We start from the raw sequence: 16,183 nt of genomic DNA, 5'->3' as shown, positions 1-16,183 counted from the left end.
TCTTCTTATTTACTTTACTATATATGAAATAAGGGAAAAATGTGAATACCTAAGGGCTCGTTTTTCTGTGTTTTAACCCAATAATAATGAGATCTAACAGACAGTAATGCGAAGAAATGTACAGGGGAAGTTATTAGAATCAATAGAATGTAAATAATAAAGAAAACCAGCCGTGAGCAGGAATCGAACCTACGACCTTGGAATAACGCGTTCGATGCTCTAACCACTCAGCTACCACAGCTCTAACCACTGAGCTATCCACTTTTTTGTGTTTATATGTGAATTTAGAAGTAGGAGTGACAGTCAGCGTCATCTATATATATATATATATATATATATATATATATATATATATATATATATATATAGATGGCGCTTCTCCCAGTCATATATATATATATATATATATATATATATATATATATATATATATATATATATATATATATATATGACTGGGAGAAGTGGCCTAGCTCATACGCCATGTTTATTTCATTCAGCTCTTCATCCTCGGCCTCTACCAACCATCGCTTCATACGTCACACGATTTCCCCTCCCCCTGAAAGAAAGCATGAATTACGAACAAGAAAAAGTAAACGAGGAGAGGTTGAGAAGTCACAAATGTGAAAATGCACAATTGGTTTCATGGCCCAGTGGTGTTCCGTAAACTCGCAAAACTTCAGAAAAGAGTGCAGAAGTCCGGTAAATGGGGGAGTTCTGGTGGGTGAGGCTGGCTGTGGCGTTCTGGAGAAGGTAACCGCGTCTTGCAAAACTGCACTGACCATGACATGACTTGAGCAGCTGCAAGGAACGAACAAGGTTGAAAGTCCTTGTAGCACTTGTAGGTCGAATGATGTAGGCGCCGGATTCTCTGTCGTACGCCCTGTATTCTGTGTCGTGGTTGAGACAGAATCAGGGCTTGCAGCCTGCGTGTGCAAGATCTGAAGTTCAAGAAATTATGTCTATGTTCGTGCTTTGTACAAACTATAACGTTCAGCCTCTTTCGTAGTTTTCTGTGGCGTTGGTTTCGTTTGATCGCATGGTGGACGATGTTTGGATATCAGGTGTAGAAGACTTCCTTGGCGTGTTTTTTTTTTCTGCGAAGATAGCTCGGATGTTGACTTTGTCCTTCCCTTAAGTGTGATCGTTTCTTACGACCTTCCCTAAGTCGCAACTATGATTGTGGTGTCATTTTTGTTCGTTGTAGTGCTAGTTCATGTAACTGCTGTAGTAGCGGAATCTGACGAGGTAGGTTTCCTTTAGTATCATGAGCCTGCTTTTCTTTCCAACTTGATGCGATTAGTAAATAGTGGGTACTCATTGAGGCCCCATGCTTCTTGTCATGCAATGAAGATTGTGGGCTACAATGTGGCTAGAAATGAAAGCTAGAGGAAGATCTGCGAAGGCTCTTGCAACGCTGCTCTTAACGGACGCTTTTGGTTCATGACAGTGCTTGAGAAGTGATGCTTCTGAGCCTCCTGTGTTGTTTGGACCCTCAATTGGCTGGACACTGGACAGCGACACTGTGACCGGTGCGATTTGGTAAGATATTACTTGTAAATGTCGGTCAGTCTGTAAAACTAAAGAGCTGAGCTCATTTATAGCGTGAATCTGTATTGAGTCTGGGCTCGGTCAAGTACCTCCGAATTATTCTGCTCTATTCCGGCCACAGTGAGCATTTTAGGCATGAGGTGGGCGAAGTGAGCAACCAAAGGGTCAAGTGACGGAAGACCAGGTGGTGGGCGAAGTGCTTGAGACCGGGAGCACAGTGCGCGAGGTGGTTCCGTAACACGAGTCTTTTGGTTCAGTAACGACATAAAGGTTGGTTTTCGATCGAGCAGTTGCAAACCGCGGTCCAGTGGAGGGTAAACTCTTCCTGCAAACAGATCTGGCTGCCTTTCAGTTGAAGGGTGCTTGAAGTGGTCTTGTTTAATTGGCCAATTCATTCTTGGTGTCTGAATGCGTGAGCAGTGCTTTTGACTGTGGCGACCGAGTGCGATTGTTTTCACATGGTTAGCAATAAGAATGTCTTAACCATAGTCGCGAAAAGGGGCGATCATTTTTTCTTTGATCTTTTGCCACGTCGCTTTCGTTGTTTTCGACCATGTGTGTCAATTAAAACTTGAAAGCCTCACCGGAGATGTAGTCAGTAAAGTTGGTGACCATCTCGCGTTCCGACCAGGATGCAGCGGCGGCGTGGAGCTCGAATAGGTTTAACCAGTTCTGTATGGGTGTCGTCCGCTGATCCGGTATACTTGAGGATGTCAAGGTCGGCTGATGGTCATGATTCTGGTCTTTGTGTAGAGTTGGGATGATCTTGTGTGGTCCACGTTCCGTCACTGCGTCTTGCTGAGATGTTCGATGATGATGGCTGGTTGATGAAGTGGCCACCAGCTCTTCATCCTGTCGACTCGTGTCATGCTATGATGACTGCGAGACGTGGCCTGGCTCGTACGCCATGTTTATTTCATTCAGCACTTTTTCCTTCTCGACCTGTCCCAATAAGTCACACATATATATATATAGATATATATATATATATATATATATATATATATATATATATATATATATATATATATATATATATATATATATATATATATATATATATATATATATATATATATATATATATATATATATGTGTGTGTGTGTGTGTGTGTGTGTGTGTGTGTGTGTGTGTGTACATACAGGGGGTCCCGACAATCTGAGCCACCATTTTGACAGTGAAAGACAATTAGGCGAATTCAACTAAACGTATACTATTCTCACGAGCCTGTAAATACGCGGTTGATTTTCCCCTATGCTAAATACTTATTGAAAATTAGTTACCAATTTTTAAATTATTGGCTAATATTCCCACTGAGCTGTATAGCACTTTCACAAACCACCGGCTGAATTGCTTTCTGTGCGATATAATTGTCACACTGTTATTTTTTCGCGTAGTAAAGTAGGCTCGAGCAAGCTTTAAAGCCACGTGATGGACCGCGAGCGTGTTTTGTCGGCTTTTTCACGACGGAGAAAAACTAACAGCGCAACACGTATTGTGCAGGACACAATTTAGTCGGTGGTTTCTGAAAGGGCTCCACAGCTCAGAGGTCATGTTTTGGTGTTTAAGCGAATAATTAATACTTTTGTTATTAAATATTTAGCTTAGAGGGAAATAAAAAAATAGTCTAAGTATCTACAGGCTAGTCCAAATAGTATTTGCAACTTTCACAGATGGTGGCGATGACATGCGGCAGCCGTCGTAAGTGTCGTTTTGGTGTGGCCCGCTCTCATGTCCTCTTTGCCCGTGCTTGGCGAGCTTGCTGCGTTCGATTGGCATCACTTTTAAGTCCTCGGAGGCATATCACGAGTTTTTCTCAACCTTGAAGCGAACCACTAAAGCCAGAAAAGTGATGAGAATCGTAGAGGCAATTATTTTGTTGCGTTATTTGCTCAAAATGAGTAAGATATACAAGAGTCACAAAATGTGCTACGTGTCACAATGCACAGCTGTGCAGTCAAATGTGAGGTAAGCCTGCACACGTTTCCTAGTGACAATCGAGTTAAAAAGAAGTGAATTGTGAAACTACGAATTTGAAAGCGAGTAATGAAGGTGATGATGGTCTGCAGCGCGCACTTTGTCCCGAAAGAATTTTTCTGGGGTACAGTAGGTAATTAAATATTTCGAATTCACATGTATCATAAGTGTCACGGAGATAGCTTGCTTTAGCAGGAACAAAACAGATGTTCAGTGTACGAGCACCCATGAGTGATCAATGTAGATGTTCACTGCCAGCTCTAACAAAATTCTAGATAGCTTGGTTTTACGAACCACCAAAATAAATAGTCTGCATGCAGCCCGGAGGGTCTCGATAAGTTTCGGACATTTCGCGTGCCTTTAATATGCTCGGAAATATATCAGCGTTAGCCACTGGCGTACCCATAAACTGTAAGAGTTAATATATACCCTTCGCGCTCCCAGCCGAAGTTTTTCGACTTCCGTGCATACAAACGTAACATAGTTTCCACGGAAACAAAAGCACGCCCGCAAATATGGAAGGGCGGGTACATGATTGCTCTTGAATATATACAAATGCACGTGATTAATTTTTACTAATATCCCTGAAATAAAAAAACACAATTATTGTCGTTATGTCTATCCACTTATTAGCTAGGTAAATGTCAGCATGTTTCTGGGTAATCTTTATTTTTATTCGTTACAGCTTCCTGTGTCTAGTTATTGCCCTCAATCTTTTCTGAGAAAATGAATGATAAAGTCACTTTGATTATGATTGTTAGAAGCCTGTGAATTGGAATAGGAACATTTCAGTAGAACTGCTTAAACATCACTAAAACGCAACTCGTATAATCATTTTTCATTTTGGTTGCATGCAGTAGGTGCCTTTAGGTGCCAGCATAAAATTATTTGACAAAGTCTGTCATCTCTTATATTTAAGTCCAACAAATTTGGAAACCAGCTCGGAGACAGCTGAAGAAGACTGCAGTACCATTGAAGTGCCTACTTGTGCACAGCCTACTTGTGCGCAGGACGCAGTAAGACACCAGGCATCAGCTGAAAGGGCCTTGAGAGCCGAATTAACAGAAGCAGCAAGTAAGTCACGTTTCACTGAATCTGCAATTCACAAACTGCCATGAAATAGTTATACGATAAGATTCATTTGAAAGTCTACGTTTTATGGTGTTCATCACACACGGAGTACAACGAAGTATATTTAAACATTTCGTCACAAGATGTAGATTGACATCTCTATTTCTGATGGCAAATCTTTTTTCTGGGACCCTACTTTCACACTTAATTTCAATTCAACAATCTTCGAAGGCATTGTCTTTACTAGAAATCAAACTACAAGCAAACACCAAACTTGTTCATTCTCTTCCTATAACTTCTTAGATATAAAATTACAAATTACAGGTTAAGAAGAGTTTTTGTATTGCCTATGTTGCCAATTTTCTAAGTAGGTGCCTATTCAACCCTTTTTAGCTTCACAATTTTTTTTAAGTCCGATATCAGACTATTTTCAAGTTATCAACCTTACAGTGGCTGCTGAGAACTATATTATGTTCAGTCACTGTACAAGTTCTGTTACTAAGTAAGTTCAACAAATTGTAGCAAAAATCAGCTGCATTTTTGCTTGGTCGCATTGCTAGCACGTTTAAGACAGCGTATACATAAAAACTGGGACCGGGAGAATGATGTGTGATCAGTTGGCCTAGGTGCAGCTACTCACAGTATAAAACAAGACAATCACAAAAGTGTCCAGCTGTCACAAGGTTTTCGCATTTTCCAGCCTTTGAAACAGTGAAGCTTAGGTTCCGTGTACATGAGTTTGTAAATGTGTGTGTTGCATGCCCCTGCCTGGCATATGAGGGTATGCGTCAAAAGTGATCGAATGTTAAGTATGCAGTACTAAACTGTGGTACATCCAAGCGGGGCAGCCAGTTCAGGTGTGGTACAACAGCTATGCAAGCTGTACAACATGCATGACGAACGTCAACAATCACACACCGCACACTGTAAAAAAAAATGTCTCGGTACACAGCAAAAGCTGCTGGTAAATCGTTGCCGGAGGCATTCTGTAAATGAGTAACAGCAGGCTCCGTATCACGAAGTCTCTGTTATACATTTTTCCGTATTCTCTTTCACATCATATCTGTATTCCTGAACACAGCAGATCTGTTATTTCAAACACAGCAAATCTGTTAACCCAAACACAGCAAATCTGTCAACCCAAACACAGCAAATCTGTCAACCCAAACACAGCAAATCTGTTAACCCAAACACAGCAAATCTGTTATTCCAAACACAGCAGATCTGTTATTCCAAACACAGCAAATCTGTTATCCCAAACACAGCAAATCTGTTATCTCAAACACATCATGACTCTGTTTGTAGGAATACAGAATTTGCTGTATTTAGAGGAGGAATAAACGGAGATCGCTGTAGAGCAGTCTGGCTGTAAATTATTCCGTTATTATTAATGAAAACAGAAGCTTCAGTAAAACACCTGGTTTCGTTTAATGGCTTTTCTGTGCTTGACTAAGGTTTTGTGTAGTTTCTTTGCCTTGAAGGAAAGAGTTGTTTCACTGAGCATAAAATAAACTTAGTTTTGGTAGTAACTTAATTTGTGAAAAACTAACACAAGCTTTTGTTGACCAGTACTGTCGAAAAGCCGATGTTTTACGGGATGGAATGGAATGTTTATGTGGCTGCCTGTAGATTCTCATGATTGAGTTTTATGTCCAATTTTATGTACTGTTTCAACCTACACTAATGCAGTCTTTATGTACTGTGTGTGTGTAAACCACCCCTGCTGCTGCATACCATATAAATAATAATGCAACATTAACAAAACACAGATGAATTTATTTACATATAATACATGTGCTGTAGCTTGCTACATCACCATTCTTCATCACTTCAGCATGTTTATGCCTGAAAAGAATGTGAAAAACAAGTGATCAAATGAATGCAAGAAGCAACTTACACACACTTTATAATGCCTTCTCTGTGTATGTATATGGCCCTTGATACAAAAAGTAGGGGCACGTGGTAGAGCAAAATGTGAAAAAAAAAATCGCTTTGTTTTCTTTGCAATTTGGGGAGGGGTGTCCCTTTGTGCATCCACATTCGTGCTTTTCATAAACAGCATTTTTGGTGGCTCAAAACCAGTTTTTCCAAAAGGAAGTAGCCAGTGAAAACACACTCTAGTGCAAGCCCCTTGCATTCGCTCTATGCTTACGGCCTAATTTTCTGACGTACAAAAGTCAAAATGCTTGTCTAGAGTCAGCTGTGTATAGAAGATTGTCGGGTAACTTCTAAAGCAGTCCGAAGACACTGTGCACCTTTGTATTCACAATCCGCCTTCAGAATACATAGGTTGGAACACTTTCAGCTCCTAGCATCATTACACCTTGCATTTGCCGTGCTTGTCGATAACCTTAGATGCTGGGGGTAAAGAAGGTTCTGAGGAAGTGTAAATTTCGTTGAAGCCCGTACAGTTTTCTTGTTAATGTGAATAAATCCCTGTGACGTACTGAGGTGCTGAACCAGCAAGCTCTTTATTGTTAAACCTCCCAGCCTTTTCAGCATCTTTCGAGGTGAATCACGTATATACATGGGGACAACGGGTATGCTCTAATGGACATGGACTAATATTTCTGATGCAACTGAATAACAATGTGTGAGAACGACTCAGTGTAAGTGTTGAGTTAATGGGAATTGAGTCACAGAATCTTTCCTTTCTTTGTTTAGGGTGAGAGTCCTAGAAATGGCGACATTGAATATTTTTTTTGCATTTAATAATGGTAGTATCACACGAGCCTCTATTCTGAGATAGGATTGAAGCTTGGCCAAACTACAATGAATTTGCTGGAAATCGTTGACCACACTTGACGATACGTTGCAGATAGAGCTGAATGACATCTCACAAAAAAAAAAAACAAGACAAGCATTGCGAGAGGCTCCACGGCGAAAAATTGACTTTGGCAGTGATTACCAAGCTTGTAACTACTAAACAAAATAATTGAACAGTGTTTCTGACAGTGCGATCACTTTTCACCTGTTTTTGAACTTTATTCCATATCTCAAAACAGTTTTTTATTACTTAGCTACCATTATTTCCCATGTATTTTAAGATAACCAGTTGATTATTTTTTTTGTATACAGCTACTGAAGCAAAATAGAAGCTATGCACTTTACCGTTATTGTGTTACAAATTTTCATAGATGCCAATTAACTCAAAAGTCAAGCTCTAGTGGTAAAAAATTCACAAAAATTCTATATTATGAAGTTAAAAGAGCAAAAAGTTTGGAAGAAAATGATGTATGGATTATATGAATATCCCTTTTAGTCACTGAGAAAACTACCTAAAATCAGCAAAAATGCACAGGATGTATAGGGCCTGCCCGGCGCTCCTGAGAAGTTTCCCACTGGCTCTGATCATGCTCAGAATGAGCAGTTACATTTTCAGAAATATTTGTTGCTATTGTATAGCAGAATGCACGGGTGAATACCTATACTGATTTTCAACTTTGCATTCTGCTGTTAAGCTCTATGTGCCACATATAGCTACAAATTATGGCTGAACTTTCTTAATATAGATTTACCAGCGCAAAAAAAGACGGCACATATTTTAATCATGAACCAACTCGCCCAAGCAGCAGCTTTAGTGAAATTTTTTAAGCACTGTTTATTGATCACAGAATGTTTTTTTTCACTATGCTGAGGTGGGAGGGGGGGGGGGTTGAGGATCCTGTAAAAAAACTGAAAGAGCTTGACCTGAACTAAGAAACATCATGTGAATATACACTACACTTATTCGTAGCCAGGCGGTGGCACACCGGGCCCGTGCCTCTCCCCTCCTTCCCCCCAAACTTTTTTCTCCATGAAATACTTAGCGCAAAATTACCATTTGCCTGCCCAGACCTCTGGTTCAGATCAAAAAGGGCCCCCTCCCCCTAAAAAGTTCTGTGTATGCCCTTGGTTTAGATGAATGAATTTCCAAACCCTGTTTAACATAAGCATCAGTGAGATTAGATAGATATATGGGGTTTAATGTCCTAAAACCACATATGGTTATGAGAAACGCTGTAGTGGAGGGCTCCGGAAATTTCGACCACCTGGGGTTTTTTAACGAAGCATCAGTGAGATTGATAACTAGGATAAAATTAAGGCCAAACCTTCCATTTTTCTCTTTTCACAACATACTATATGTCCTTGGCACAATTCACAGTATATAGAAATCTCAATTGAGAGTGCATTTTCATGTGCTGGCTCTTGTGAAATAATAGCAGTATATTTTGACTACACTCCGAAGGACAAAAAAAAAGAAAACGCCAGGCTCATAATACTTACAAACAAATTAAATTGAAAATGCAAAGCCACAATCAAGATAATATTCAGCTCTAATAACCGGATATCATCAGAAAATGTGTATGATTCATGCTCACACTTTCACTGATTGAAACGCAGCTTCTGGGCCAACTTCATTATCTTTGTGTGCACACTTGTGCGAGACTTCTGGCCACCTTCGCACCTGCTGCCCTTTTTCGTGTTGGAGCCCTTTAAGGTTATCAAGGTGTGGTTCAAATGAAACATATGAGAAGAGCACAAGGATGGGTACAGACTCGTCAATGGGCTTCATTTAGAACACGTATGGTTACACGCTACAGTCTGCAAATTCCTCATCTATGCATCATAGACTTGCATTAATTCTTGTACAATCTGAGCCAAATACGCTGGCCCAATCATTTTCCTCCTGAAAAAAAAAAAGAAGACCTCAGCAAGCTTAGGAGCCAATTGGTCAAGGCTGCATCTCCGAATTTCATTCTTGCCAGTAATGGCTGTCATAGTTTCTGACAAGTAATCAATGGACTTTCACTGAAGTCAGAGGCAGATAAGACCCTTGTCAGGAATCAACAACTTGTGTTCCCTGCGCCGTTCATATATATATTGGCCTGTTTGATTGATGTAAACATTCCTCCTGGTTTGATAAGCAACTAACAAACTAAAAGGTGTGGCACTTAGTGCAATTTTACACACCCTACTAGTGGTTTGTACGCTCCCAAAATTTTTCCAAGGCTTCCTTTGAAAAAATGTGCAATGGCCTTTTTCAGTCTTCGAATACGCACAATCATAAAATAAGTCTTCACATGCTCGTGGTAAATATGTTCAGAATGTATGATCTGATGTTAAAGTTGGGTTAATATTAAAGCACAGCATTTTGTCTGGTGAGCTAGTTTGTGGGTGAAGGTTACTCTTCTGTGCCGTTCAAGGTAAATGCTAAGACCCCGCATTGCCTCTATGAGGTGTGCAAGATTGCACTAAGTGCCACCCCACTGAGTTCGACGTGCGCTCGTCAAGTAGGATAACGAAGTCACTCAGACATGGAGGAATGTTAACATTGGTCATACAGGTCAATGTATAAATGAATGATGTAGGGAACACCAGCCCTTGATAAAGACCAGACAAGGTTCTCACCTGCCCAACTTAAATGCATACGAATTGTTTACTTTTAGTAAACCATGGCAGACTTTACTGGCAAAGACAAGAATTGAGATGCAGTTGTGACCCAATGGCACTTGAGCTTGCCTAGGCTTTTTTCCTAATGAACAAAAGCAATGATTGTGTCTGTGATACTTCACTCAGACTATCAGAATGAACGCAGGTTCCCTGCATGAGTGTACTGAATAAAACCCAGTTGCAGGTCTGCCCTCATCTTCCACTCTTCTCCTCCGACAACATCTGTTATTTAAGTGTATAAGTATCTACTGCACCTTGTAGCTGGAGTTAGGCTCACACTCATGTTGTAAAATGTCATCAATTTACTTGACCTCCTCGCACAACAATCAACACATAATGATATCGACAAGGGAACTCACCCAGTGCAATGATTGTAGGCGTTGATGGCAACTCGGCAAGCTTTTCAGTGATGCTTGTTCCCTCCTGGATGAGCAAAAATATCCCATGTACACAAAAGCACAAAGAGATATGTACAGTTGCGGCCATTCCAATATATAAATCAGAGATGCGATCCCTGCAATTCCGTTTTCCACCATGGTTCCTGGTCTATTGCAGGCTGTGTGCACCAAGTACAAATTACCTACCTAGGAGCCTTGAAACTTGGAACAATTTTAGAGCAAAGTAGAATGGATAGCGAGCACGCAAAAAAACCTGCTCACATTTTGATTCATTTTTCTCTTTGGATTACAGCAACATCATAGACAACTCTGAATGATTGCAGGTCAATATATCAATGTTAGTGGTGATAGTATTGCTTAAAATTATTTTGCATGTGCGACAGCAAGGGACAAAGTGAGCAACATCTTGCAACAACTCTGGCCTATTCCCATTCTTAGTGCCCTCCTCACTGCGTCGTAATGAGGCACTACAGCCAAAGTGACGAGAAACATTGTTCTGCAGTGCATTGCAAAAAACTAATGCTTTGTGCATGTGGAGCACTCTGATTGCACACAAACACTTTTTTTCCCATTGAGCCTGAAAAAGGCTAGTAAACCAAGTTTGTGCACTGTGGTTCACCATGCGTGCACCATGCCCCAACACAGTTTTTGTTGCATGAAGTCTCACTTTTCACAGCGCTACGTTCCTTCTCATTCACTCTGTGAACTTTATAGTCGGATGCTTGGGGACTTCACTCCCTATCCTAGTGGCTCTGATGAAACAATGGCACCTGCCCGCACTAACTGTTGGCTCAAGGGCAGTGTATTTTTTTTTTCAGAACATTTTTGTGACTACGACACAATGCGGATAACCAAAGTAAGTTCCACAAAAAAATTGAAAATTGCCTTTTTTTTACACTATCTTCAAATGCTGATACTTGTGACAAAGCGCGTGTTCCGGTGTAATTTTAATGAATAATGCTGCTGTACAAAGCCACCAAAATTACCTTAAAATGAAGCACAAAGGCAAAAGATATGCAAAGCTACACTATCCTCCTTTTAACTTGTGTCCAGCAATTCATGAATTAGGTATTTTTGGATGTTTAGCATATTTGTTCTGTCAAAAAATTTTGCTGCAGCGGTCACTAAATTCTCATACGGTAGCATTGCACTTGTTCTTTATGGGAAGAAAATACATCGATTAAGAAGTGTAAAAAAGTTAAGTCTGCTCAAAGTTCAGAAATTGTGAAATTAGAAGAAAACTGATTTCAGCAGTCAAAGTTTAATTTTCCTTTATACAAAAGCAGCTTTTTTCACAAAATTCAACTGAAAAAGCTATTGTTTTGTGCTAAAAACCTGCACAGCATTCAGTCGATCCCAGATATATTGAACTCGAAGGGGATCGCGATATATGTAGTTCAATATATCGATGAGTCGAAACACAAAATATGTGTATTTAAGGCATAAATTAGAGCATCTCAGACCTAAAAACAGTTTTTTGAAATCCTAACAAGCACTTAAAGAATGATTCTCTCACAATATGATAAAGAACAAGGCCTGAACATCTACTTTTGCAAGTTATCGCACTTCATTTCACTTGAAAATAGTCTGTAAACTTTTCTCTCTTTTTGCGTGCCACCAAGTTTCAGTTGTCCTCAATATCACTGGACCCTTCCAAGTAAGCAAATTCAGCTCATTCGGCCACAACAGCGCTGAGTGGCACTGAATGCCAATGTAAGCTCCGTAGAGCGTTGGTGGCGAAAGCAATAATTCCACGGCACCGTCAACATTGGGCATCATCTCGGCATCCATGCAGTCAGAACCAGCGACGTCGTCTTCTGCTCCAATGAAGCCGCTCGCTGTCCGAGATGGTGCCCGAAAACACTAACAAGGCATAGAATTTACTGAGGCATTGTACGCCCTTGACAGCAGTCATGACGCACTCAAAGTCGTCACCTGGCACAAAGCCCGCAAAGAAACAGTTCACGACTGTGCTTTACTTGAGGTCGCTCCTAGCACCAGCCATGATTTTTATCGCTACGAGCGTATCAATGTGTAGCGCCGACTTCCAAATGATGATTTATCAGTAACGAGGCGAGAAGTACACAGGTCCACAAGCCACAAAAGGCGATGCTGCCCACAAACGAGCAAGCTCCCACCGTCAGCATGTTGGTGATAGCGATGTCACTTGTGGCTTTGTCATTTTGTAACCGACAGCTGTTGCTTTGGTGCGGAAAGCTAGAAAAAAGCGTAGCCTCCGAAATGAGCGTTCTAAAACCGGAAGCACCAAAATACCTCATGAAGTTGCACATCTCGAAGGCCACGCTTTTCAGTCCCACATGCCATCATACACGATTGAATGCGAACATCGCAATGAGATCACTAAACTTCCTTAAGTCATTCCACTTCGTTTTGGTGCCCTCGGTCATCACCATGCCCCCACGTTAAAACCTGCAGATCGCACATCAAGCATACCGGTGCACTCACAAGTGCTGTGCAACGAGCTAGATCAGCAAGATGGAGTTTCAATGTTTCACTTTTCAGCACCCCCTTTTAGTCACTTGCACGCGAAAAGGGATCGGAACTTGTCGAATTGTGGCTATAAATGATCATTATTTGTTAGGAAAAATGCAATTTGTGGGCTTTAGCGTGGCTCAGAGTTCAATTTAGCGGATGTTCTGCTGTGCGTGAGTTCGATAGATGTGTACAGCAGTCCCGTATTTTTGCATGGGAAATTCAAGGGGATCTCTCAACTTTTTGATATAGCCAATAATTCGATATATCATAGTTTGATATACCCGGGATCGACTGTATTCTATAAAATCTAGAACCTAAAGCTGTTCTCAACAAACCAATACATCACTTTCTGAAAAGATGTTACTGTCCAGTTTTGTACTAACATAATGCAACAAAGTGAAACTTACTTCAAATACTTGGTAAAGGTAGTTCTTGTCTTCCTTAAAATGCGCGCAGAGGAATGGTAGCACAGCTACCTGGACTGCTTTTTCTCTTTGTCCTTCGTCTCTCACGCGCACCACCAGTTCCATAGTATGTTTCGTCGGCGCCTCCTCCATCATCTGAAATAATGCAGGCGCACAGGCCGCCATCCTCTCCTGGAAGATTTCCTGCAATTATTCCAAAAATCAAAGTAAATAACAGTTACTTGATAATAGATGAATTCATCTGTAGAGATATTAAAGTGAAAACTGATTGAAATGTAGAACTATATTACCACCCTACAATTGAGTGCAACAGCTGTGACACGCCAAAAAAAGAAGACAAAAAACAGACTGGTGGGGAATACCACCCTGAAACTACTGCACCAGCTTACTAGAACATGTTGTTGGCTAGTAGGTTCAGGCTGAAGAAAGGTAGGGACGTAAACCACATAGACAAGAAAAAAAGAAGTGGACGAGATAGAGCATTGATTGCAACAGATTTTGTTTGCAAAATAAAAAAGGCTCCTTTTGTTTTTGTAAACACCAAAGCATATGAGCAGGAAAATGGCGTGCACTCCACGATTATGACATCACTATAAAAAAAAAAAGGGGTTCAGCGGCAAATCGCTGTCACAACCAGACTCCCTTTCACAGTTATCTCCAACATCAGCAGGGGGTGTGCTACTGTGCTCTTGATCTGAACTGGATTCAATTTCAGGTACTTCCGTGCACTGTGTTGCAGTTTTGCCCCGGTGATACCTTGAAACATGTGTTCTGAAGGAACCTGCTGACCTCAGCACACTACCACAACCCACAAAAGGACACATAACAGCATCAATTCCACTCTCCAGATGGGCAGCTATGTGACCAAGAAGCTCCGTGCGAGTAGGCACACTCGCCCCGCATGACAACACAGAGCAGACAAACGCATCATCAGTCTGTTTGCTGCATCGCTTCTTGTGATGTCTGAAGACGTGACTTCTTAGGCTCTGATAGTTTTTAAACAAAGCTCCACAAGGCTCACAAGGGCAAAGGGCACCGCCCAACACACTGCTGTGATAGTGGTAGTGCTCGAAGTAGTCGGTCAATGTTGAAAATGTCTGTGCGCAATGCCGGCAAGTGGGCATTCTTCATTGATGTTATGGCTGCAATGAAGGTAGAGCACTTATTTTGCTAAATTACATTCACTGGCTTGTGCACTTTTTCAGACCGCCCAATTTTATAATAAAAACACTGCTACAATGGTAATAATACCTTACAGTCTACAATAGTAGAATCATTCCAATATCTGGTTAGCATGTCAGGTTATGTTCAATTTCATATGAACATTAGCCAATGCTTTTTAAGCAGTCCTCTATATAAGAGCACAGTGAATATAAATATTCTTGACCTGCTACAAATGTTTAAACTAAGTTGAAGCAGGCGGCGCAAGGAAAAGAAATAATGACGGAGACTGTAACATTAACTGCACAAATTCTACAGAAAACTGCACCCATACTTGCGCAACTTGGGTCTCTTAAAAGGCTATTCCTGAATGTGCAGTCAAAAGTGAGCTTAGCATATGCTCCAACATTACACATGTTCACAACTTAAGTAATGCTATCCATTATATCGCTAATGTTGACAACAGATGTTCATATCTTGCACATATGTGAAAGCAGCTTCAGCCTCTCAAGTGCAGCCAGGTCCAATATTGAATACAATTACTTTAAAATTTTAGCTTGAAACATAATTACTTTAAACAATTACTTAAAGCTTTTTGTGATATATTGACTAATCAAACAGTTGATACCAAGTATGAATTGCACCGTAGCCTGCCAGTAGTACGCGCAAGAGATGGAAATGGGTGGCTTCAAGATAGGGCACCCAAAACTTCGCATATGCGATCGCTTGATTCTGTTGCCATACACCAACTTCTTGGGTACACACAAGGACTCCCATGCTGGATTAGCTGCAGTTAAGCAGTAGTATGGCTAAGTGACGTGCAAATTCGCAATGTTGTCGGGTGTAAGCAATGTGTCGTGCAATTCCAAAGAAATGAACTGCTGAGCACGCAAATCAATAGACACAACAGAACATGCATGCGAAATGCGAGCGCCAATCGTACCTCACGGCTGTCACTCAAATTCCGCCAAGTACGGCAAAATAAGTTTACACACAGCCAAGTGACAGTTGCTGCCCCTGTCGTCTCCTACACCTATTTTTGTAGTAATGGACGTATGACTTGCAAGCGATGCAGGCATGGAAAACACGAGTGCTTTGTCTGCGCTCGATAAGACGACAAAGACACGTACACGCCTGGTGTGTACGTGACAGCAGACTCCTGCTGATCCGGCTTACAAGTGCACCTTATAACAGCCATGTGCATGGGCACCGAGGAGATCACTAATGAGTGCGTGCACAAACTGACCTGTGACATCCTCAAACTACAAAGATGCAACTCAACAGCAGGCTTCACCACAATAATACAATTAAGTGACACTAACAAAGGAAAAATGCCGTTATTGCTGAGTGCAAGCAATGCTTCATATAATTCCGAAGAATTAAACTGTTCACTGTACTGCTTCCTGCATGCGCAACTCAATAAAGGTGCAACACAGCGTGCGAGCACTATGGTCGTACCTCATAGCCGACACTAAAAATCCACAAAATGCACTGAAATATGCCTACGCACAGTAATGTTACCGTTGCTACCCCTACTGTTTTCTGTGCCTAATTTAGTAATAAGGTATGTATGAGCGATGCAAGCATGGCAAACACGTGTTTCATTATTCACCTTATAATAGCGACAGACATGTTACATGCCTAGCTCGTATGAGCTGTGGCATGCGAGT

The 16,183-nt window shown here is 41.0% G+C and overlaps 1 protein-coding gene across 1 annotated transcript in view; it reads right to left on the bottom strand.

Moving 5' to 3' along the window:
* Window positions 1-6,355: 6,355 nt before the first annotated feature.
* The window catches only part of LOC142775414 (uncharacterized), a 94,161-nt gene continuing 84,333 nt past the window's right edge, over window positions 6,356-16,183 (bottom strand). The window contains exons 5-7 of the mRNA XM_075876812.1: window positions 13,335-13,535; window positions 10,393-10,456; window positions 6,356-6,445 (exon numbers count right to left, since the gene is read on the bottom strand). Of these exons, the coding sequence (XP_075732927.1) occupies window positions 6,426-6,445; window positions 10,393-10,456; window positions 13,335-13,535 (285 nt within the window). The 3' untranslated portion in view covers window positions 6,356-6,425. The remainder of the gene's footprint in view (window positions 6,446-10,392; window positions 10,457-13,334; window positions 13,536-16,183) is intronic.

Source organism: Rhipicephalus microplus, chromosome X (genome assembly GCF_043290135.1).
Source record: "Rhipicephalus microplus isolate Deutch F79 chromosome X, USDA_Rmic, whole genome shotgun sequence".
In the NCBI taxonomy this organism is placed as follows: domain Eukaryota; kingdom Metazoa; phylum Arthropoda; class Arachnida; order Ixodida; family Ixodidae; genus Rhipicephalus; species Rhipicephalus microplus.
The sequence above is the reverse complement of the archived record's forward strand: the minus strand, read 5'-3'. Positions and strand labels throughout refer to the sequence as shown.